General features: G+C 39.1%; 1 protein-coding gene across 2 annotated transcripts in view; it reads right to left on the bottom strand.

The window, feature by feature from the left end:
- Nucleotides 1–24,155, bottom strand: part of PLCL2 (phospholipase C like 2) — a 198,214-nt gene that overhangs the window by 17,641 nt on the left and 156,418 nt on the right. For both annotated transcript variants that reach the window (XM_030816872.1, XM_030816873.1), the window contains exon 6: nucleotides 4,865–4,974. In XM_030816872.1, coding sequence (XP_030672732.1) covers nucleotides 4,865–4,974 — 110 coding nt within the window. The remainder of the gene's footprint in view (nucleotides 1–4,864; nucleotides 4,975–24,155) is intronic.

The raw sequence follows: 24,155 nt of genomic DNA, 5'->3' as shown, positions 1-24,155 counted from the left end.
TAGGTCCAACATCGTAAGAAGCCTGGCAATGACACCCGCTTGCTTTATCTCTTTTCCCTGCTATTCCTGTAGGCTGCAGGAAAGCATGGGTGACTTCTCGGATTGATGGTGACAGTGAACCAATTTAAATACTCAACTTCAAGTGACATGGCAATTATAGTTTTAAGATCAAATATGAATACTTTTAACATGGACAATTAAAAAATAACAATATGCTCTATCTAGTAATATTAGAGAATGCGCATATTGTCATCTTTCTTTCTTATTTTTTTTCTTTTGAGACAGAGTCTCGCTCTGTCGCCCAGGCTGGAGTGCGGTGGCGCGATCTTGGCTCACTGCAACCTCCACCTCCTGGGTTCAAGCAATTCTCCTGCCTCAGCCTCCCAGGTAGCTGGGATTACAGGCACCCGCCACCACGCCCAACTAATTTTTGTATTTTCAGTAGAGATGGAGTTTCACCATGTTGGCGAAGCTGGTCTTGAACTCCTGACCTCAGGTGATCCACCCAGCTCGGCCTCCCAAAGTGCTGGGATTACAGGCGTGAGCTACCATGCCCGGCCCATACTGCCATCTTTCATAGCAGGTCAACCAACAACACTTATAACTAAAACATGTAGCTTTAAAAATACCCGACAAAATGACTTCTATTAACATTTTTCATAATCCCTTTTCTTAACCTCAAAGGGATCTTTTGGGAAATGGAAATAAATCTTTGTTATGGTAGAAATTGCTCACCAATTCATTTAGCATCTTTATGGTTAAATAAAATGAAATTTAGTACTTAAAAAATTTTTAAAGAACAATTAGAATTCTATCAGTCAGGCGTGATGGCTCACGCCTGTAATCCCAGCACTTTGGGAGGCTGAGGTGGGCAGATTACCTGAGGTTGGGAGTTCGAAACTAGCCTGGCCAAGATGGTGAAACCCTGTCTCTACTAAACATACAAAAATTAGCTGGGCATGGTGGCTCATGCATATAGTCCCAGCTATTTGGGAGGCTGAGGCAGGAGAATCACTTGAACCCAGGAGGCAGAGGTTGCCGTGAGCTGAGATTGTGCCACTGCACTCCAGCCTGGGTGACAGAGCGAGACTCCATCTCAAAAAAGAAAAAAAAAAGAATTATATCTACTGACATAACTTATTTCATAATATCTGAGACGTTAGTGCTTGTGAGATGTGCCAGCATTTTATGTAGCACTAAGAAAGAAAAATCATTGCCAATTTAACCAGGATATAATGCAAAGATGCCATGGACTATAAGATATACGCTAATTTCAAAGATACTGAAAGTGTGAAAAACAGTATGACTTAGAATCAATAAAATATATACTGATCCATCCAGATATATTCATATAGAAAGGTTCCCGGAATAAGGTTACCTATGTCTAATAATGGTTATTTATCAGAGGGAGAATCTTGGGTCATTTAAAAACATTTTTCTATTTTAAAAAAGATAGATTTATAACAACAAATGAATGCTTTTTTATTCAAGAAAAAAATGACTGGAGGTAAGTATGCCAAGATGTTAATAGTAGATAATTCTGGGTGTGGCAGTCATAGATGACTTTATTTCTTCTTTGTTCATTTCTGAATTTTAAAAGAACCTTCAAAAGTAACAAAAAAAAAAAACTAAACTAAGCAAGTAAAGATTCATAAAAACTGGGACAGATGTCCTTCAAGGAAAGGACATTTTTAGTGGCAGGAACTCCTCTCAGGGTGATCAATGGTCCCAGTTTGCCCAGATTGTCCTGGTTTTAGCACTGAATGTCTTGCTTCTGGGATGGCTGGCCACCCTACTTCCTCATGGTTTAAATGACTATGGTGATGCATCAGGAAAGCTTTTGATTCTAGGGCAATAATGTTTTTTTTTTAGTGTGCCTCAGAATCCCCCAAGAAACTTGTTAAATAAGCAGATTCCTGGGTTCCAAGCCTGGAGATTCTGGTCTGGGAAGTCTGGGGTGAGGCTTAGGAGAGGGCATGTTTAAGCATCCCAGGTAATTCTCAAGCCTTGGCCTGTTTCAGAGCTCCTTCAGCAGTCTTCCTGGCTTCCTCCTTCATTTCCTCTTCTCTGCATTTCCAGGGTCATCTGAAACCCTCCCTAAGCATTTGTGCCACTGGGAGCCTCCTGCTGTGTGTTTACTGCTGGCCATCTGCCTGGAGCGCTGCCACCTCTCCTAGCTCACTACAAAGAAAAAGTGATGGGAGGAACTCGACAGATCCCATGCCCTCCCGCCAGGAAAACACTGGTAGCTCAACTCAGACCTAAATTCACGTTCAAGATTCCCTGTCAGCACTCATTCTTCTAAAGAAAGTTTAAACCAGTGACATACAGGAATGAAAAAAGCCCCCCATTCTACAGAAATGACACACAGATCTCTCCAATTCTTCCTCATCCCTCACTTACGTTCTACCATCCTTAAACACCATCTGTAGCAAATATTATCCTGGAAATTAAAAAAAGACCTATTACCCCATCCTATACATTTACTTCCATATGAACATAAGTCTGAGGTGTTAATTCTCTCTCCTGGACACAATTCAAAAGAAAGTAGGTTTCTTCAGTGTATCTATTTGGTCCAATTACTTCTAAAATATGGCACACTGCTTTATGTCAGCTGTTTTTCATTAATATGTGCATCAGGCTCCCATTTTTGGTGGCTCTCAGCCCAGTGCTTCTCAAACTTTAATGTGCCTAAGAATCACCTGGAGATCTTGTAAAAATGCAGGTTCTGAATCAGCAGGACTAGGGTGGGACTTGAGATTCTGAATTTCTAACAAGTTCCCCCCTGAGGCCCAGGTTGCTGGTTCCCGGACCACACATGAGTAGCAAGGGTACTTGACAGGCCAAAGTTTGGTCCCTATGTCTATATTTGCCTCTAATAAAATTAAAGCAAAGTGAGCATTTGTTCCTACCACAGGGCTTAATCTGCTGTGCTATATTTTCCTGAGCTTACAGGAAATTTGTAGTGTACCCCCCACCTCTGACCAGGAGTGAGTCAGCAAATTGTAAAGCCAAATCCCTTTTCGTTGTAAATTTTTATGTCTGCTGTTTACTGATCTGCAAACAATCAGGGTTAAATTCTAAGCAAAATAAGTATAGAAGAAAAGTACATAAGTAAAAAGGGAAATGTCTGAAGAAGTCAAGAAAATGATCTTAATTATAAAAATAAGTAAAGGTTTAACGTGAGAAAAATGCAAATGGTGACTAGCTTTGGAAGACACCTTTTATTACATCAAATCTGAAAATTATTGTCAGCTCCAGGGATGGAGCTTTTAACTTGAGGGGGAATGAGGAAATTTAAAAAGGCAGCTGTGATAATGTCTTTATGGTCTTGAACCTGTTGGGGCTCAGGAAACAATACCCCAAAAGATGACACTTTGATATGCGGAACCAAAGAAGCAGGCTCACGGTTTCTCTGACCTCCCCCACCACATATCTCAGTCCTCTATCTCCCAAAGATGAGGCTGTTCAAGTTCCCTTATCTAACTAGAAACTGGACCCACCAAGGAGGAGCACAAATGCCTCTGATCTCCTCTCTGAAATTTCATTAACCAGAGAAGATTAAAATTTACAGAAGAAGAGACTGAAAATTAAACACCACAACTACAGCACAGAAGAACTTCCTCCCAAACTATTTTTCCTTCTCAGACCCTTCAGTTCCCAAAGAGAATCATTTACTATCCCATTTCTGAGCACTGGGCCCATTCATTTCCCCCAAAATTCATTTACTACCCCTCAAAAATGGCCACATTTCCCCGATGTCCCTCCACTATAAAGAAGGGTTTGTAAGCATCAAGACCATACTGGGTTCTTAGGTAATCATCCTCCTGCCATTCCCCATGCTTCTGCACCTTAAATAAATATAATATGTAGGCCTTTTTATGCCTGCTAATTTGTCAATTGTCAGGTCGTTTTCAAGGCAGCTTCAGAGGGTGAAAGGGAAGCCTTCCTTTCTTCCCTACAAATTAGCTGAGCATAAAGTTTGGAAGGCAAACACCAGACAGTAATTTTACATTTATTAATTGTCCAAGACCTGGAATGAAATAACCTCTGTGCTATTATTATTTATGCTCTGCGAATAACGCTGAGAAGAACTATTGAGGTAAAGCTCAGAAAAGTTTCGAGCTACATACATAGCATTATTTTTAAAATTATGTCACATTACATATAAAATAGAAAATCAGCCTGAGAGAATGCACAGCAAAAGGCCAACAGTAATTGTCTCTGGATGATGGGACTGTGTTTACCTTTGATTATTGCTCTTTTGACATTTTTGACAATGAAAATATATTATTTTTATAATAAAAAAAGTTAATTTTTAAAAACTGTTATGCCAAAATAGATATGCATAGAGATGGCATTTCCCTTCAAGAAATATTTCTTTCAATAGCAATTCTTTTATGTATTTCCTTTGATTATGCTCCATATAATTCTTTTCTATTTATTTCTGGGATCATATGAACATTATAGCTATAATTATACTTTAAAGTGTTAAATGAAATTTGAGTAACTAGAATCTTTAAATTCCCAATCATCCCTCTGTAATCAATATTTTCTATTCTACATATAGCAACTGGCATTTATGAACTTTAAAATGTCTCAAGGATAAAATGACAAAGTCCTTTGTCTATCAGAACTTACAATGTGCCAATCATAGAAGTTCCCCTGTTCTTCAACTGATCCGCAATGTCAAACTGTTGTGCCTACAGACTCTAGGAGGGCAGAGTTCTTCATGTGATTTCTGCATCCATTCTACAATATCAGTGGCTGACCATGTACCATGCAGGAAATGTTATACTAAGAGAGGCAGGCATGCTGAAAAAGACTGCAAAATCACCAGCATCAGAAACAACTCTGTAGATACCTTTAAGATGGTAATATTCCAGGTAAAGCTCTCCACTGCTTTTTGTAGTTTTCTTTCCTTCAAACCTTCCTTGGTGCCTATGCTGTGCAAGTGTTCATGGAATTCCATGGCTGAAAGAAATAAAAAAGACAAAGTATATTACCTCCCATCCAATCTGCGGTAATGAACTGGAAATATTTCTTTTTCTAGGTAAAGCTAAAATGATTCCAACCTCCAGTGGAATTTCATAAATGTGTCCATGTAAGAATGTAATAATGGGGACAAAACACTGAAAAATTAGGGCAACAACAAGGCGGAAGGCATCTTCGAAGTCGGCAATTGTTCCTCATTGCTCTGAAGGGAAACAGGGCACCTATGATCATTGTTATTCTTATTTTAGAGAAGGGAAGCTCAGCAAGCTTCAGAGATAGGAGGCTGCAAGGGAGCAGAAAGAAGGGCTGGGGCCAGCATCTGGGTTTGGACTCTCAGAAGGCAGATTTAAGCTCCACTGAGGACACAGCAGAGACCAGAGATAGAAAGAACGCAAAGTAATGTATTTTCTGTCACAGAAAGGGTCAGTCTGAGGTCAGAGACCAAGCCCAAAGTACAAGGATGGGAGTGGAGAAAGACCCTGAACTCTAACTCTGCATTTATGCTATAATTCTACACCAGAATTCATATAACAAATAAATATTCCCTACTGCTGTTCAAAATAATTTCTGCAAGATCTGTAGATCCTCTAATTCAAATTTAGTTTACAGGGTTTTCATATAGATTTAAAAATTTTATGCTTTTTTTCCATTAAGTGGAAAAATCTTAATTCCTAATCACACCAATATAACTGCTAATAGACTGCTGAATCCAATTTAAACATTCTTAGCATATTTTTGTCCTTAAGAGTATATGTAATTGAGAATGTTCAGTGAAAAATATGATGTTCTAGGGTCAGCCGGAATAATTCTTTTCTCTCTGTGGTTATGTTACTGACAATGTACAATTAGGTCATGTGTTTCTTTTTTCTCATTTTACATGTGTGTGGTGGAGGGGAGTGCTTTTTTTGGATGTAATTTGTTTTACGGATTATATCAAAATGTTACATAATTCCAAAATTAAACTACATATCGAGGTGAATTCAGATAAGTCTTGCCTCCTTTATGGTCTTCTCTACCTTGATCCTTCTTCTCCTTATATGTTCTTACTAGTTTTTTATTGCATTGTTTCTCTTTGCAAATATAACCAAATGTGTACATATTATTCATAATCTTCCTTTCTTACACGAAAGTAGCATACTATGTACAGTGTCCTGCATGTTGGTTGTTTTCTCTTTTTCTCACACAATTGCATAGTGGAGTTCACTCCATGTCAGTGTATAGAGCTCTTCCTCACTCTTTTCTGTGACAGCTACAGAGACTCCAATGTGTAGATGAACTAGCATTTATTTAACCAGTCCCCTACTGAAGGACATTGCATTGTTTAAAAACTTTTGCTATTACATATAATTTAGAACTGTTGTAAATTTTACAAGACATTTTGTACATTCTTTTGCACACTTTTACTCTTCAGTTGGGCATTCCAATTTCTAATTCCCTTTCTATGCAACACCATTTCGAAGCAACTCTTTATATGGTGATTGACAACAACTTTATTCCTTAGTGTCTTTAAATATCAAGCAAAAGCTGACGCACATATGATAAACACAATAAATGGCCAATTCAGTCTTTTTACTTCTGTGTTTCTTTTTCCTACCTAACCAGGAGCTGTGGTCCTACTCCTTGTTATGCTAATAAGGTATGGGAGCCTCACTGGTTTTGGGAAAGAACAGTAACTAGTAAGATTCATTCCACTCTCCAGGGAACTAACCCATGGACCACTCCCCTTTTCTCCAACTTCTCTTTTGCTGATGATGGTACCTGAGAACATGTCAACTTGGTTAACTGAATAAGCCCCCTCCACCCCAATGCCACACACACACTTCCCCCACTCTTCACATCCGGGAGACTCCCTGGAGTGTGCTGCATGACTCAGATCCACCCACTGGGGTCCTAATGATAAGACTGATGTGCTTGGCTTTTCTAAGTTTTAATATTGGACTTCAGCAAGAGTTCTGGATTTCCAAACAGGAATAATTAATACTCATTATGTTTCTGGCAGTCAGGAGGTACCATATTCTCATAATTATCACTGAGGCTTGCAGAATGGAATCTATGACTGGAATTGCAGGAAAGGGAAGAGACACAAGAGTGGGAGGGAGGGGGCAGCTCTCTACAAACAAGAAATATGACTCCATGGACTGCAAGATGAACAGGAAAAGAAACTGGGAGGAAAAATGGAAGTGATGTCAACTAACGCAGGGCCACATATTACAATTGCTTGACTGGATGTGGACTCTTCGCAATGTTTTTTATGGCATTTCAAAACTGGCACAAGGTGTAACAATAATAGTGGGGGATTTTTCTAACATCAAGGTATCTGCATGGAAGCCTCATTCTGCTAGGGGCAGACTGTTTATGGTGCCCTGCTGAATATTTGATCACCTGTAAGGTAATGAGGCAATGACAGGAACTGGTATACTGGGCTTAATTCCAACGCACATAATGTAAGTATGGAACAGCAGAAGAAGGGAATGCTGAGCTTAGACAAACAGCTACTCTAGGTCTTAAGAAAACAGCTTTCAGAAACTTCGGAAAGTATGAGCCTAGGGCCAGAGGCTGTTATAGAACAGGCTGCCTTGAGAAGGATTGGGGACTTGAAGATGAAACAGAGTTGAAAGGATAAAAAATGATATAGATAAGGAAGAAATGGGGAAACATTTAAAGAAACAAGTGTAGCTGCATACATGGCTGCTATCTAAAAAGCTCATATTTTACAAGTCTATTAAAAAAAAGATAAGACCATTCTCCCTTATCTTACTCCTCTTAAAATACCTCTAGCCCAATAAAAGTTCACAGGGCCGTGTAAAATGTTTTATTAGTGAAGCTCTTTGAAAAAACAGGCAAAAAGGTGACAAATTGAACACTGGAAATACTAAGTTAAAAATAAAAAACTCAGAATCCAAAAAAGTGACTGAGACTATTAATCCCATTGTCATGTATTTAATTATTTGATTTGCTGCATAACACGTTTCTTTTAAACATGTCTTTGTTTTTTTTTTTTTTTTTTTGAGACAGAGTCTCACTCTGTTGCCCAGGTGAGGGTGCAGTGGTGTGATCACAGCTCACTGCAACCTCTGCCTCCTGGGTTCAAGCAATTCTCCTGCCTCAGCCTCCCAAGTAGCTGGGATTACAGGCACACGCCACCACACGTGGCTAATTTTTGTATTTTTAGTACAGATGGGGTTTCACCATGTTGGTCAGGCTGGTTGTTTAAACATTTCTGTGTTATTAACTTAGAAATGACTGACCCACCAGAAATGACAAAATCCACCAGAGTGGATTTTGCTAATCAACTAATTTGAAGCATATACTGATTTTATTTTTTTAAGAAAAGGGTTCTCACCTTGACCTTTCACTGTCTCCCTGTGACATGTGAGGGCCAGGGCAAGGATGAAAGATAACACAACCAAGGGAATCACAAGGCAACTTGCAGGCACTTCACATACACTATATAAGAAATGCAGACAGAGGCTACAGCACTTTCCTAAGGAAGTGGTGAAGAAGGATTTTAATCTTGGTTTGTCTGATATGTGTAAAATAATTATTCTGTGGGCAGAACATTGTAAGGGCTATTGCATAGGTACCAGTTATAAGGGAAGCGAGCGAGAGAGAGAGAATGAGATTATACATTTGAACTGGATCAGTCTGTCTATACAACACAAAAGAAATCCATTAAGATATCTAAGATGCAAATTGCATTATTCTCTTGGAACTAAATTACTAGGAAATCTACTCCTAGCATGTCACAGGAAGTCTTCAGAGTTCTTTACAACAACAGTGGTGTATAAAGAACTTCTCTGGGTTAGAAGTTAAGTAACCACCTCATTTTTCAAATTGTTTTCAGCAAAGAAACATTAGCCCAACGAAAAAGTCCTTCTCTTACTAAAAAGCTGAAGAGTAGCATCTCTTCTCCTTCTGTAAGTCATACTCTTCTGTCTAAAGACTAGATAGAGTGAATTTTAAAGTAGCTGGCAAAAATCAGGTAAGAAGTAAAAAGCTTGAGACTAAGTCACACTCCCTCTCCACTCCCCCAAGAAGTCAAGTTGGTTTTGTTTTAAAACTCCTTGCACTTTAATTACAGGAAGAGAAGAGATGTGGGACTCCCACTATGGGGATGCGAATGGAGCATGACCCAGTGTTGGGAAGAGCTGTGGGTGGGCAAGCAGCTGTGTGAACCTGTGACTGCAGTTGAACAGGCAAAAGTGGAGACTGTTACAGTAATCCAGATAATTTAAAGAGCATGTGAGGAGGGTCTGGGGGAACTTGTCAGAGAATGGTGGGGACAGGCAGTACAGAGAAGTCATGTGGAGGCTACAGAGTGCATCTCAAACCTCAACGAGTAACAGAATCACTGGAGGTGTGTGTTTAAAGTGCAGGCTCCTGTGTCTCCCTGGAGGTTCTGATTCAGGAGGTCTGTGGTGGGCCCAGCCACAGACATTTTCAGATTTCCATGCAAGAGGACTTGGGATCATCCTGAAGAAAATCCGGTTAGGAAGATGGGGAGATGGGACTGAGAGATGCAAAGTCCATGTTCAGTAAGTATCAGTGGGTCATTATTAGAGGGGTATTTCAGAAAATCTAAGAACTATAAGACTGTCTATCCTAAAAAAAAGAAGGAAGGAGGGAATGAAGAAAGAAGAAAGGAAGGGAGGGAGGGAAGGAAGGAAGGGAGGAAGGAAGAGAGAAAGAGACAAGTGTTTTTCATTGATGAATTATAGGTAAGAAAAACCTACATACTTAATAACAATAATTGGAATTTTATTGATCCTGAGAAAATTTCTGTTGTGATGATCATCTGCATATTTAGAAGGTCATATTTAGAAATTTTTAAATTGTGGATTTAAGCCAAAAGAGTCCTAATATTCTTACAGAGTGTGGCTCTTAGCTTATGTGGCCAGAGCATTGCCTGCTGGACCTATGGAAAGCCACCAGGCAGACACTGGGGAGAATAAACAGGAAGGCAGACTCAGGATGGTGTCAAGGTTGCTGCTGCCGCCGCTGCTTAGGGATAGTGACAAGAATTCCCACTGTGAAAACAATCTTCAGGTTCAGAAATAGAAACCAGGCCAATAATACTGACAGAATAAGAAGTAGGATTTTTTTTTTCTTTCAAAAACAAGTTCCATTCCCTGTATGTTTCCAATATCTTCCAAATACTATACCAACACATTTGCATCCTAAATTTGTATATTTTAGAGCCAAGTATAGTTGTTCACATTATCTTGAAGTTAATTGTTTAACAAAATAATTGTATTTTTTCTATTAGCCAATGTCCCATATACCAGTCTAATTTAAACTAAATGGCACTATAAAAGTCTCAAATAAAGTATGGCTTCATCCATGTTTTCTTTAAAGGTGAAACGTAACATTTTGGGGCAGCTATTAAAGACAGAGGGGAAAGAACTAGGATTCCTTGATTCTACAACCATGTTGCCACCCAAGTAAGACAAGAGGTAACAGTTAATTCTAGCCAAAGAAATGGAAAAAACCTCATTTGAAAACCAACACTAAGTAGGTAAACAGTCCTTTGGAAGTGTGACACAATTGCTATGTGCTATATATTTCACAGTCAGAACACGCAGTGTGTTTAAAGACATCAAAGTTTGAAGGCTGTGAGCATATTACATGAATCCAATAAAACATGCAGTAATACCGATTAATACTTAGGGGTAAATTATGTTCAGAGATCAGCAAATCATCAGTGTCTCATACACAGACCTGGCTGGCCTGGTGTGGCTGCTCTTTCAACAAAATGATTGTCTTTGAGCCTCAGTTGCTCTGTTCCAAAGAACCAACCCTTAGGTTGCTTTGACTCCATGACCCCAAGTTTCTGTTCCTAGGGAAAAGCAGTGGGTTATTTTTCTTCTGGAATGTTAACCACAAGGAAACCTGCCGAAATTTCTTTGTGATAATGAACTTGAGAACTAAGGGTATAAATAGTAGGTCATCAAGCAGCAGAGAAAGGACACATGGAAAATCCTTAGGTGATGTCAATGAGAGTTTAATTCAGTTCTGGTCGAAAGGGAATGGAAGATATAGGCTGTGTGAACAAAGAACAGAATGAAGCCATTAATTCATGGTGAGGACTGCCCAAATCATGTAACCTTTGCTTTATAGCTATAATGTTAAATTTTAAAAATTGGAATGGCCACACAAAATTACATTATTGAATTTTTATATAAAGAAACAGATTTTAGAAATTTATTGCTTCTGTTGTGTTATCTCTAAAATCTAAACAGCTAGGATTTTTAATATGTGTACGTGTTGATTACACATAATTTTCCAATTATTATTTCAAAATACTTTATAATTTAAATATTTTAAATAGCTTTTTTCCTGAAGCGCTTAAAAGCTTAATGACAAAAAATGAATTATAATGCTGATAAAATGTCAGGTTTTATAAAAATTAATAAATGGGTGCAAAATTTTCAAGATGGCATAATTAAATTAACCCCAGAACATTTAGCACAACTGCATACAACTATACTGGGATATAGTGAAGAGAAATTTCCACTTCTATCAAGTTTTCTGCTTCCCATCAGAGATAACAAACTTAGATGAAAACCCAACAGCCCTAAAAATAAAAATAGGATATATACAATAAAAAGATATCAAAAAGAGGCTTTTGCTTTGCAAGGAAGTGAGGGCCAAGTCAGAAACATGGCATCATCTCCTTTTTCAATGAAATGAATGCCATTTGTTCTTGCCAAATGTAAAGCAGACGACCTTTCAAACATTCTGGTTGGGATTTTCTCTACCAATCTAAATGATATGAAAATAAAATATAGCATGTAGCACATGGCTAAAATTTTAGAAGCAAATATAGTTTTAAAAATTCTTCATAAGGAGACATATTGATCTTAAACGGATACACTTAAAGATTAGTTTTTCAACTGAAAATTTACTTTGCTGTCCCAAAAACCTCTTTTCTCACAAACACAACCAGTATAAAAATTTTTGTGTGTAGATTAAAAAACAGAAATTAAAAGCAAAAGCTAAAATCTTTTAAATGGTGACAAAATATATATTTATATTTTTAATGTATTTCAAATTCCCCAAATTAGGTGTAGTGGAATATTTCCTGAAAGATGGAATACCACATAACACAGGTGTGTTTGGGACCTCATTCAAGAGGTAGATATATCAACAGTATTAAAAGTACCTTAACATAACATGGTCTGTACATGACTTACGGTATGATATCACACTACTTAGAGAACAAAACATGGATATCTGGTAATTTTATAAGAATATGTATAATTTATATATAGTACCTGTTTAAATGTACAGCCTTTGTAAACTATATGCTCTGCCTGACAACTCCAGAGGTCTGAAGTTTGGGTGTGCGGCCGACCTGTGGGTGTTTACATCCTAATCCTTGTGGAGATGTGGAAATGCCTAATTGCTTTTCAGATAGTTCCAGTTGGTAGCCTCCTTTTCTTGGCCTTCTTCCCAAACAATCTGGGCATTAACAAAAGCCAAATTATTTTAAGATGGATTTTGAACTGTTAAATCCCGTTCCACATGAGATGGAAAAGACAAATCAGGTCTCTTAAAATATATGCCTGAAACCCAGATGGATGACAAGATCCTTGCAATGCCAAATCCACAGCAGTACAATTTGTGAATGAATTATATGAGGGAGGTTTTCTTCTTCGCCAGCACTTTCCATCTGGGTAGATCTAGGTGAGATGAAGTTGCATAACTTTCAGCCCTTTGTGGAATCTAATTACCATGCCACCATTCTAAACACACAACCACGTGACTCACCTGGGTGGGATAATACGAAGAATAATACGCTTAGCAAGACCCTCCTCACTTCATTTCACTGAGAAATAAAGAGGTCTTCTTCACCACAATTATGCACAGAGGAGTTCTGTTAGACCTAGAACATTTTTGTTTGGATCGCCACTTTCACATCAATGCTTTCCTGCTCTCCCACAGTTTGGCATGATTACCATAACACACAAGGCCCTCGTGACTGCAGACTGCAGCCTGTCCATGTTTCTCCTTCTTTTTGACGCCTCTTCCGATTTTTATTTTCAACAGATAATGTAGTCATATGGTTCCACAATTTTAAAAGTATAAACTGAAATACAGGGAACTGTCTTTCCTTTCCCCATCTCCCAGCCTCCTTGTTTCCCTCCCCTTCTCAGGCAACCACTGTTATTCCTTCTTAGGTATCCTTCCAGAGAGATGCACACACAGCACAAACGGCATATTCTCCCTGCCTCTTTAAAGCAAATGTTAGCAAATAACACACATGGTTTCTCTTGTTTTTACAACTATCTATATATCTATATATGTATGTAAGATCTTTCATATATATATGTCTGGAGGCAAGTATATATATGTATATATGTGTATATATACACACAAATATATATACACTCATATATACAAAAATACATATACACATACATGCACAAGTATATATATACACACACACACACATATATATATATACACACACACATACACATATATATACCTCTTTATTCTTTTTTTTTTTTTTTTTTTTTTTGAGACAGATTCTCGCTCTGTCTCCTAGGCTGGAGTGCAGTGGCACAATCTCGGCTCATTGCAACCTCTGCCTCCCAGGTTCGAGCGATTCTCATGCCTCAGCCTCCCTAGTAGCTGGGACTACAGGCACATGCCATTACAGCTGGATAATTTTTGAATTCTTTATTCTTTATACAGTGGCATAATGTTCCATTATAAGGATGTATCATAATGTGTGTCCCAGGGCCCTCCTGGTAAGCATTTAAGTTGTCCTCAATATTACAACAAAAACCTTTGCACATACGACTTTCCCTAAATATTTGATCATATTTATAGAATAATCTCTGAAACAATGGAATTATTGGTTGAAAGTACAGAATTTGAAATTCTGAAATTTACTGCAATATGGGCTTCCCTAGATATGGACCCAATTTACGTGCCCTCCCTCCCCCAAATCTGAGTTATCAGTTTCCCCGATATGCTTACCAATCCATCATGATTTATATGTGATGGAATTCTGGGGTCTTCAATACAAACATCTGAAAAATGGTATCTCCTTGAAATACCTCATTCACTAGACTTCCAGATGATCAGTGTTCTCCTCCCACCTCTCTGGCTGCCATATCTTAACCTCCTGTTTGTTCTTCTGCATCTTGCTGACATAGAAACATTAGGGGCCAGGGATCCCTCTTCTATGTCTATGGTCATCTCTTAGATGAGCTCAGTCTCCCAGCTTGAAAGATCACCTTTGCAATGATAGCTCCCAAATTTAATAATTCCAGTCTTGATATCTCCTCTAAACTTTAGACTTGGAGGTCAACTAGGCATATCAAACTTAACTTGTCCAAAAACAAACCCCTGATCTTCCCTTTCAAGACAAGGCTTGCCCCAGTCTTCAGCATCTTGGTAAATAGCAGCTCCATCCTTCCAAGATGAAGCCAAAAATCATCTCTTTCTCTCCTCCTATGCCACATTCAATCCATCAATAAGTACTGTTAGCACAACCTTCAGAACGTTTGTTTTTGCCATACGAAATTCTTTTACATGCAGTCTAACACTAAGTTTGTTTGCTTAATATTATGTTAAAGCTTCTGGGATTGTATTAGTTCCTGGCCTGCATCTCCACCTCATTTGCTGTTCCTGTCTTTCCCATGTGATACTCCATGTTGCTCACCGCTGCTGCTGGCCTGGGCTGTATTGCCCTGCATACACTCTTCTGTCTGTCTGGAATGTCTGTGCCCACTTGCCTTGGCTCTTAGACAAACCACCTTCTTGACTTAACTCCTGCCCTGAAGTCTGATTCAACTATTCCCACAGACAGACCTCCCCACTCCTCCTCTGTGTGATCAGGGTTCTAGGGCAGTGCGTACTCACTCCTGCACTTACAACCTAGGCTGCACTCACACTTATGAGTGGCTTAGACGCCTGTCTCCAATACTTGACCAGGCGCCTTCTTAGGGGAGGGTCCATATCCCGTTTTTCTGTGGAATCTCCAGCTGCTAGTCAGATGGAGAGTAAGAGCTCGTTTGTTGAACAAATAAATATGCAGCATTCTGTATTCAATTCAGCTTAACAGATATTTATCAAGTGCTGGCTTTGTGCCAAACACTGTTCTTGGTGTTTGGGAAACCTTACGAACAAACAAAGGTCCCTTGCCCTCAAGGAGTTTCCAGTCTAGTAGGAGAAACACAGACAACAAGTGATGGGCATAAGTAAATTATATGGGGTGTTACAAGGAAACAATTGTTACAGAGAACTCATCCACTCAAGTGGCCCTTCTATTTGGATGATAGCCAATTCTATCTGTAGGCCTCATCTCTATCTGAAGCTTCTCTATAATTGTTTTGACAACTTACTAGCTATTTCCATTTGAGCATCCTACTGTGATCTCATATGTGTCAAACCTGAAACAGATCTTCACAATCAACTTCTTCCTAAACGAATACTTCAGGCATTCACATTCTGTTGCTGGGAGTAGTATATGAACATGGAGGGCAGAGGAGACAGAACCAATCACTGAGTCTCCGAGGGAGTCCTAAACTATCTAGTGACCTCACTGCTTGTAACAGTTTCCTGAAGTATTTAAGACACTGACAGAACTTGAGACAAGGGCTTTATCACCAAATAAGTTTGAGAAATGCTGAGTTAAAAATGGAGGATATTTAGCATGCTAATGTGTACTGAGAATCTCCAAAGGGAATAAGTTGCATTATAAAAATTTGATGATGAAGTCCTTTGCCCAAGGAACATGACTAGTGTTGCATGAATTAGGCTTTAGAAAATGTTGGCTTAAAAAAAATCAATCCCAAATGTTTTAGACTTGAATTAAAAGGCTTCCATCATTGGGCCCAGCCTGTATTTCCAACCCTAAGTTTTACTGTTTCCTGAAGCAAATATTTCCCTTCAGCCAGGACAATATATTTCATGTGCACTGAAAGTACACCTTGACGATAAAGTCTGCTTAGTGTTGGCCCATCTAAAATGCCCTGTTCCTTCTGCTTAACTTACACAAATCCTGCATTTCCTCAAGCCCCTAGTTCAAGCTCCGCCTCCTTTCCTAATAACAAAGGCCTCTGAGACTGCTCCTTTCTTCAAATTTCATTTATACCTGTTATCTATACCACTCACTTGGCTGGGTTTTATTATAACTTTCCATGATGGTACAGACATTATCATCCTTTTTTTGCATCTCCAATAAGTAATTAGTATAATAACTTGTCATGAAACAAATTCCACAAATGCATGACTGTGTTTTTTCTTTAATATGTTAATATGTTATTGACACAGCACTGACCTATAGTGAGAATACAGTGACCTATAATAAAAGAACATGGGTTAATTAAAGTTGCTTTATATTCCCTATTCTTACAAGAATGTTTACCTCTAAATACTGTTAAAACATTCTTAGAATGCATTTGTTCACCTTTATTCAATTATTTATATATTCCCTTTTACAATCCCTTATATATTTATAATATAGTATAGGATGTGTAGAGCATAGAATTTGAGAGCTGGAAAAGCCTTAGAGATAATCTGGGCCAAATCACTTTATATTAAACCTAAGGATACCTAATATACACACATACATGTGTGTATATATATAACCTTCTGGTATTTGTATGAGAAAGGTGATTCATTTTGTCTGTGGACTTTACTTGAATTGTAGTTCTTCTCAGCTTTAATAAGCAATTATAATGGGAATTCTCATAACCAAGTGGTTTATTTATGCAAGTGCCAGAGTTAAAAACAGCCTGAGAGTTACTCCTGACCCCTCTTCAGCAGAACAACTGCTGAGATGACCCGGAGAGTTGCTATTTAAATACAAGGGGATGCTTTCAGAGACTCTATGGGTTTACAAAGCAAGAAGGGAGGAAGATGTGACAAGAGAGCACAGTGTTGGGATTTAATCACAGAACAGGTACCCCAGGAAGGGCAAGTGTCCCCAAAACTTCCCTCCCCTTCATTTGTGGCACTGGGGAAATGTCACTGGTGAAAGCTATGTTCTATGCTGCTCTAGAAAGATAATTTGGCTGTCACTCAATCACACAGCTGGTGCATGTCTGAGTCTGAGCAGTCACTCACACTGTCCCTGTGGGAGAGAGGAGAGAGGCTTAGGGAAAGAGCATGAACTCAGAAGAGGGCCTGCTCTGCTCTACCCTCAAAAGAGGAGTTCTCAAAACCTGAACGTGCTCACCACAATGCAAATTTCTGAGTCTCACTCCCAGATGGTCAATATTTTGGGAATGAAGTAAAGAGACTGCATTTTCAACAAGCATTCCCAGGAGATTCTGACCACACGTATGAAAAATACCATTAGTGTGAAAGTTGGTGTGGGAATCCTTCTTTTCTTTGCATGACTGTGAATATATGATGTGGGAATCTTAGAGCAGAATTACGGTGAAGGTTACAGGGACGGTTGAGGTGTGGTGAGACAGGGGTTTCTAGAGACCAGTTGCTTATTTTGAAGTTTTTGCTCTGAATGAGTTGGCCTAGTTGTTGTCTTTGTGGTCATTTCCTCTGCCATCCCTTATCAGTGATGAAGGTCCCTTGTGAGGGAATTAAAATGAGAAAGAGGCCACTGAGGACCTTGCTACTTCTTTTCTTCCCTTGAATTCACTAATTATTAGTTAATTAATTAGTAAATGCCTAGAAGAAGATATGGTGGTTCAATATCCAGTCTTTAAGAGAAAAGATGCTGTGGATTTCAAATGGGGCCTGGGAGTCTGATGCAGGTTTCCTGTGTCTCATCTTCAAAGTGTTAACTTTCCTCCTTGAAACTAATGATGATGGGCTACAATTTATGTGTCCTGTAACATTGTATGGGATGACTTGTTTAATCTTTTAATCTTTTTCAGTAACTGTAATCCAGCCATTCCCAAATTGCTGTTTATGTAACTGATCTTAGTTCACTGCAATTTAGAAGGCATAGGGCCATCAGGGAATCACATAATCCACTGCCACTTAAAAGAAGGAAAATGAGGCAGAGAGGGGTCAAGTGACTAAACTAAAGTCACACAGCAAGACATGGTACAGAGGGCACCAGAACATGGGTCTCTGAATTCCCAGGAAAGAACCTTTCACTTCTGTAAAACGGACCTGAGAAACATTCTGACATAAATGAAAACTGATATGATTTGGATCTGTGTCCCCATCCAAATCTCATGTTGAAATATAATCCCCAATGCTGGAGGTGGGTCCTGGTGGGAGGTAATTAGATCATGGGGGTAGCATTCTCATAAATGGTTTAGCACCATCCCCCCTTGGTAGTATATAGTAAGTTCTCAAAAGATCTGGTTGTTTAAAATTGTGTGGCACCTCCCAACTCTCTTTCTCCTGCTCGGGCCATGTGAAGATGACTGCTCCTGCTTTGCCTTCCACCATGACTGTAAGTTTCCTGAAGCCTCACAAAACAGAAACTGATACTGAGAAGCGGGGCATTGCTTGAAGATGTGGAAGCAGCTTTGGAACTGGTAATAGGCAAAAGTTGGAACAGTTTGGAGAGCTCAGAAAAAGACAGGAAGATGAGGGAAAGTTTGGAACTTCCTAGAGACTTGTTAAATTGTTGTGACCAAAATACTGATAGTGATATGGACAATGAAGTCCAGGCTTAGGAGGTCTCAGATGGAAATGAGGAACTTACTGGGAACTGGAGTAGAGGTCACTTTTGCTATGCTTTAGCAAAGAGCCTGGCTGCACTGTGTCCCTGCTCTAGGGACGTGTGGAACCTTGAACTTGAGAGTGATGATTTAGGATATCTGGCAGAAGAAATCTCTAAGCAACAAAGTGTTCAAGATGTAGCCTGGCTGCTTCTAACAACCTATGCTCATATGCACAAGCAGAGAAATGACCTGAAACTGGAACTTATATTTAACAGGGAAACAGAGCATAAAAGTTGGAAAAATTTGCAGCCTGGCCATGTGGTAGAAAAGAAAAACCCATTTTCAGAGGAGGAATTCAAGCAGGCTGCAGAAATTTTATAACTAAAAGGCAAATGCTAGTAGCCAGGATGATGGGGAAAAGGCCTGAAAGGTATTTCAGAGACCTTCCTGACAGCCCCTCCTATCACAGACCTGAGGCCTAGGCAGGAAGAATGGTTTCATGGACCAGGTCCAGGGCCCAGCTGCTCTGTACAGCCCCTGGACACTGCTCCCTGTAGTCCCTTTCTTTTGGCTGATTTCTCCCTTTTGAAATGGGATTATTACTCAATCCCTATATCCCCATTGTAACTTGGAAGTAAGTAACTTGTTTTGATTTTACAGGCTTATAGGTGGAAGGGACTTGCCTTGTTCAGATGAAACTTTGGACTTTTGAGTTAATGCTGGAATGAGTTAAGACTTTGGGGGATTATTGGGAAGGGATGATTGTATTTTGAAATGTGAGAAGGACATGAGATCTGGGAGGGGCCAGGGCAGAATAAACGGTTTGAATCTGTGTCCCCACCCAAATCTAATGTTGAAACATGACCCCCAGTGCTAGAGGTGGGGCCTGGTGGGAGGTGACTGAATCACGGGGGCAGAGTTCTCATGAATGGTTCAACACCATCCCCCCTTTTGAGTTCTCATGAGATCTGGTTGTTTAAAAGAGTGCATCACCTCCTCCAACCCTCCTGCTCCAGCCATTAAGATGGGCCTGCTTCTCCTTCACCTTCCGCCATGATTGTAAGTTTCCTGAGACCTACACAGAAGCTGAGAAGATGCCAGCATCATGCTTCCTGTACAGCCTGTGGAACCATGAGCCAATTAACCATGAGCCCATTTCTTTCTAAATTACCCAGTCTCAGTTATTTCTTTATGGCAGTACGAGAACAGACTAATACAAAACAAAAAGCTATAAGGCTCTTGGGCTTCCTTTTGCAAATATAATTGACCCTTCAACAACAGGGGTGTTAGGGGCATTGACCCTGCATGCAGTCAAAAATCTGCATGTAACTTTTGACTCCCCAAAAAGTTTACTAATAATAGCCTACTTTGGACCTGATGGATGCTTTACTGGTAACATAAAGTTGATTAACACATATTTTGTATATTATATGTATTATATATGATATTCTTACAATAAAGTAAGACAAAGAAAAGAAAATATTAAGAAAATCATGAGGAAGAGAAAATGTATTTACTATTTATCAAGTGGAAGTGGATCATCACAAAGGTCTTCATCCTCCTCATCATCTTCTAGCTGAGTAGGCTAAGGAGAAGGAAGGAGAGAAGGGGTTGGTCTTGCTGTCTCAGAGGTGGCAGAGGCAGAAGAGACGGAGGAGGCAGAAGGAAAGGCAGGGGAGGCAGGCACACTCAGTGTAACTTTACAGCAATGCATTGCAATTTCTGTCTTTTTTGCTTTTTCACTTCTCTAAAAATGCTTCCATAAAGTACCAGTACTTCTTCCACTTTTTGCTTTAGTTTCAGTGCCAGTATCATAGGAGGATCTTTGTCATAAAAGAAGTCATAAGCAGTCTTGAATAATAGGAACCCTTCTTCCTGTTTGGGGACACTGCTTCTTCTACATATTCTTCATTGTCTGGCACTGGTTTGGAAGCACTCATCTCTGTCAAGTTATCTTCTGTTAATTACTCTAGTGTGGTGTCCATGAACTCTTGATTTTCTCCAAAATCCGTAACCTGAGACCCTTCACCCCCCCCAATTATTATTTTTTTTTTTTGCCATATTCACAATCTATTTCATGATTTCTTTCAGCAGCTCTGTTATAAATCCTGTGAACCTCTGGACAGTTTTCTCCAGCAGGAATTTATTGTTTTGGACTTGATGACTTTCACGGATTTTTCTGTAGCAACAATGGTATCTTCAACAGGATTTTGAATCCTTCTAGACATGTATGATGTCCTCTCTATCGGGGGTTCTCTTCCACAGTATTAACAATCCTTTCCATATAGCGTCCTCTGTAATGAGCCTTAAAGGTACTTATACCCTTTAATCTACATGCTGACTTGGAGACATTGTGCTTGGGGGAAAAGAGACCATTTCATCACTTTCAGTGTTGAACTCATGGGGTTCTGGGTGACCAAGGGCATTGTCCAATATCAAAAGAAAATTAAAAGGCATTCCCTTACTGGCAAGGGACTTCCCGACTTCAGGAACAAAGCATCAATGAAACTAATATAGAAGAAGCTCTTGTTGTTCAGGCCTCCATGTTGTACAACCAAAAGACCGGCAGCTGGTGTTTATCTTTCCCCTTTAAGGCTTGGGCATTAGCAGCTTTATAGATGGGGGCAGTCCTGACCATAAACCTGACTGCATCTGCACAAAACAGTAGAGTTAGCCTATCCTTTCCTGCCCTAAATCCTGGTGCTTGCTTCTCTTCCTTACTAACAATTGTCCTCTGTGACATTTTTTTTCCCCCAGAACAGGGTACTTTCAGCTGCATTAAACACCTGTTCAGGCAGATATCCTTTCTCCTCAATGGTTTTTTTGAATTTTATTTTTATTTTAAATTTTTATAGGTGCATAGCAGGTATATATACTTATGGGGTACATGACATGTTTTGATACAGGCATGTAATGCATAATAATGGAAAATGGAATATCTATCCACTTAATAAGCATTTATCGTTTGTGTTACAAACAATCCCATAATACTCTTTTCATTGTTTTAAAATGTACAATAAAATTATTGACCACAGCACCCCTGTTGTGCTATCAAATACTAGGTCTTACTCATTCTTTCCTTTTTTTTTTTTGGTACACATTAACCATCCCCACCTACGCCGCCCTGACCTCCCATTGCCTTTCCCAGCCTCGGGTAACCATCTTTCCATTCTCTATCTCCATAAGTTCAATTGTTTTGATTTTTAGATTCCAAAAATAATTGGGAACATGTGATGTTTGTCTTTCTGTGCTTGGCTTATTCCACTTAACATAATGACTTCCAGTTCCATCCATGTTGCAAATGATAGGACCTCATTCTTTTCCATGGCTGAATAGCACTCCATTGTGTGTAAGTATCACATTTTCTTTATCCATTCAACTGTTGGTAGATGCTTAGGTTGCTTCCACATCTTGGCTATTGTGAACAATGCTGCAATAAACATGGGAGTGCAGGTATCTCTTTGATATACTGATTTCCTTTCTTTTGGGTATACATGCAGCAGTGGGATTTCTCGATCATATGGTAGCTCTATTTTCAGTTTTTTTGAGGAACCTTCAAACTGCTCTCCATAATGGTTGTACTAATTTACATTCCCACCATCAATGTATGAGGGTTCCCTTTTCTCCACAGCCTCGCCAGAATTTGTTATTGACTGACTTTTGGATAAAAGCCATTTTAACTGCAGCGAGATGATATCTCATTTAGTTTTGATTTGCATTTGTCTGAGGATCAATGATATTGAGCACCTTTTCATATGCCTGTTTTTCATTTGTATGTCTTCTTTTGAGAAATTCCTATTAAACCTTTTGCCCATTTTAAAATTGGATTATTAGACTTTTTTTCCTACAGAGTTGTTTGAGCTCCTTATATACTCGGGTTACTAATTCCTTGTCCCATTCAGTGTGTTATCTCTCCATTTTGTTGTTTGTTTCCTTTACTGTGTGGAAGCCTTTTAACTCGATGTGATCCCATTTGTTCATTTTTGCTTTGGTTGCCTGTGCTTGTGGGGTATTACTCAAGAAATCGTTGCCTAATCCAATGCCTGGAAAGTTTCCCCAGTGTTTTCTTGTAGTAGTTTCACAGTTTGATGTCACAGATTTAAATTTTGATTTGATTTCTGTATAAGGAGAGAGATAGGGGTCTAGTTTCATTCTTCGGCATATGGATATCCAGTTTTCCCTGCACCATTTACTGAAGACACTGTGTTTTCCCCACTGTATAATCTTGACACCCTTGTCGAAAATGAGTTCACTGTAGGTGTGTAGATTTCTTTCTGGGTTCTCTATTCTGTTCCATTGGTCTATGTGTCTGCTTCTATACCATTATCATGTGATTTTGATTACTATAACTCTGCAGTATTATTTGAAGGCAGATAATATGATTCCTCCAGTATTGTTCTTTTTGCTCCAGATAGCTTTGAATATTCTGGGTCTTTAGGGGTTCCATATAAATGTTAGGATTTTACTGCCCAAGGTAATTTATAGATTCAGTGCCATCCCCATCAAGCTACCAATGACTTTCTTCACAGAAGTGGAAAAAACTACTTTAAAGTTCATATGGAACCAAAAAAGAGCCCGTATCGCCAAGTCAATCCTAAGCCAAAAGAACAAAGCTGGAGGCATCACGCTACCTGACTTCAAACTATACTACAAGGCTACAGTAACCAAAACAGCATGGTACTGGTACCACAACAGAGACATAGATCAATGGAATAGAACAGAGTCCTCAGAAATGATGCCACATATCTACAACTATCTGATCTTTGACAAACCTGACAAAAACAAGAAATGGGGAAAGGATTCCCTATTTAATAAATGGTGCTGGGAAAACTGGATAGCCATATGTAGAAAGCTGAAACTGGATCCTTTCCTTACACCTTATACAAAAATTAATTCAAGATGGACTAAAGACTTAAATGTTAGACTTAAAACCATTAAAATCCTACAAGAAAACCTAGGCAATACCATTCAGGACATAGGCGTGGGCAAGGACTTCATGTCTAAAACACCAAAAGCAATGGCAACAAAAGCCAAAATTGACTAATGGGATCTCATTAAACTAAAGAGCTTCTGCACAGCAAAAGAAACTACCATCAGAGTGAACAGGCAACCTACAGAATGGGAGAACATTTTTGCAACCTACTCATCTGACAAAGGGCTAATATCCAGAATCTACAATGAACTTAAACAAATTTACAAGAAAAAAACAAACAACCCCATCAAAAAGTGGGCGAAGGACATGAACAGACACTTCTCAAAAGAAGACATTTATGCAGCCAAAAAACACATGCAAAAATGCTCATCATCACTGGCCATCAGAGAAATGCAAATCAAAACCACAGTGAGATACCATCTCACACCAGTCAGAATGGCCATCATTCAAAAGTCAGGAAACAACAGGTGCTGGAGAGGATGTGGAGAAATAGGAACACTTTTACACTGTTGGTGGGACTGTAAACTAGTTCAACCATTGTGGAAGTCAGTGTGGCGATTCCTCAGGGATCTAGAACTAGAAATACCATTTGACCCAGCCATCCCATTACTGGGTATATATCCAAA

The sequence above is a fragment of the Nomascus leucogenys genome, chromosome 8, assembly GCF_006542625.1.
Source record: "Nomascus leucogenys isolate Asia chromosome 8, Asia_NLE_v1, whole genome shotgun sequence".
NCBI classification, from domain to species: Eukaryota; Metazoa; Chordata; class Mammalia; order Primates; family Hylobatidae; genus Nomascus; species Nomascus leucogenys.
The sequence above is the reverse complement of the archived record's forward strand: the minus strand, read 5'-3'. Positions and strand labels throughout refer to the sequence as shown.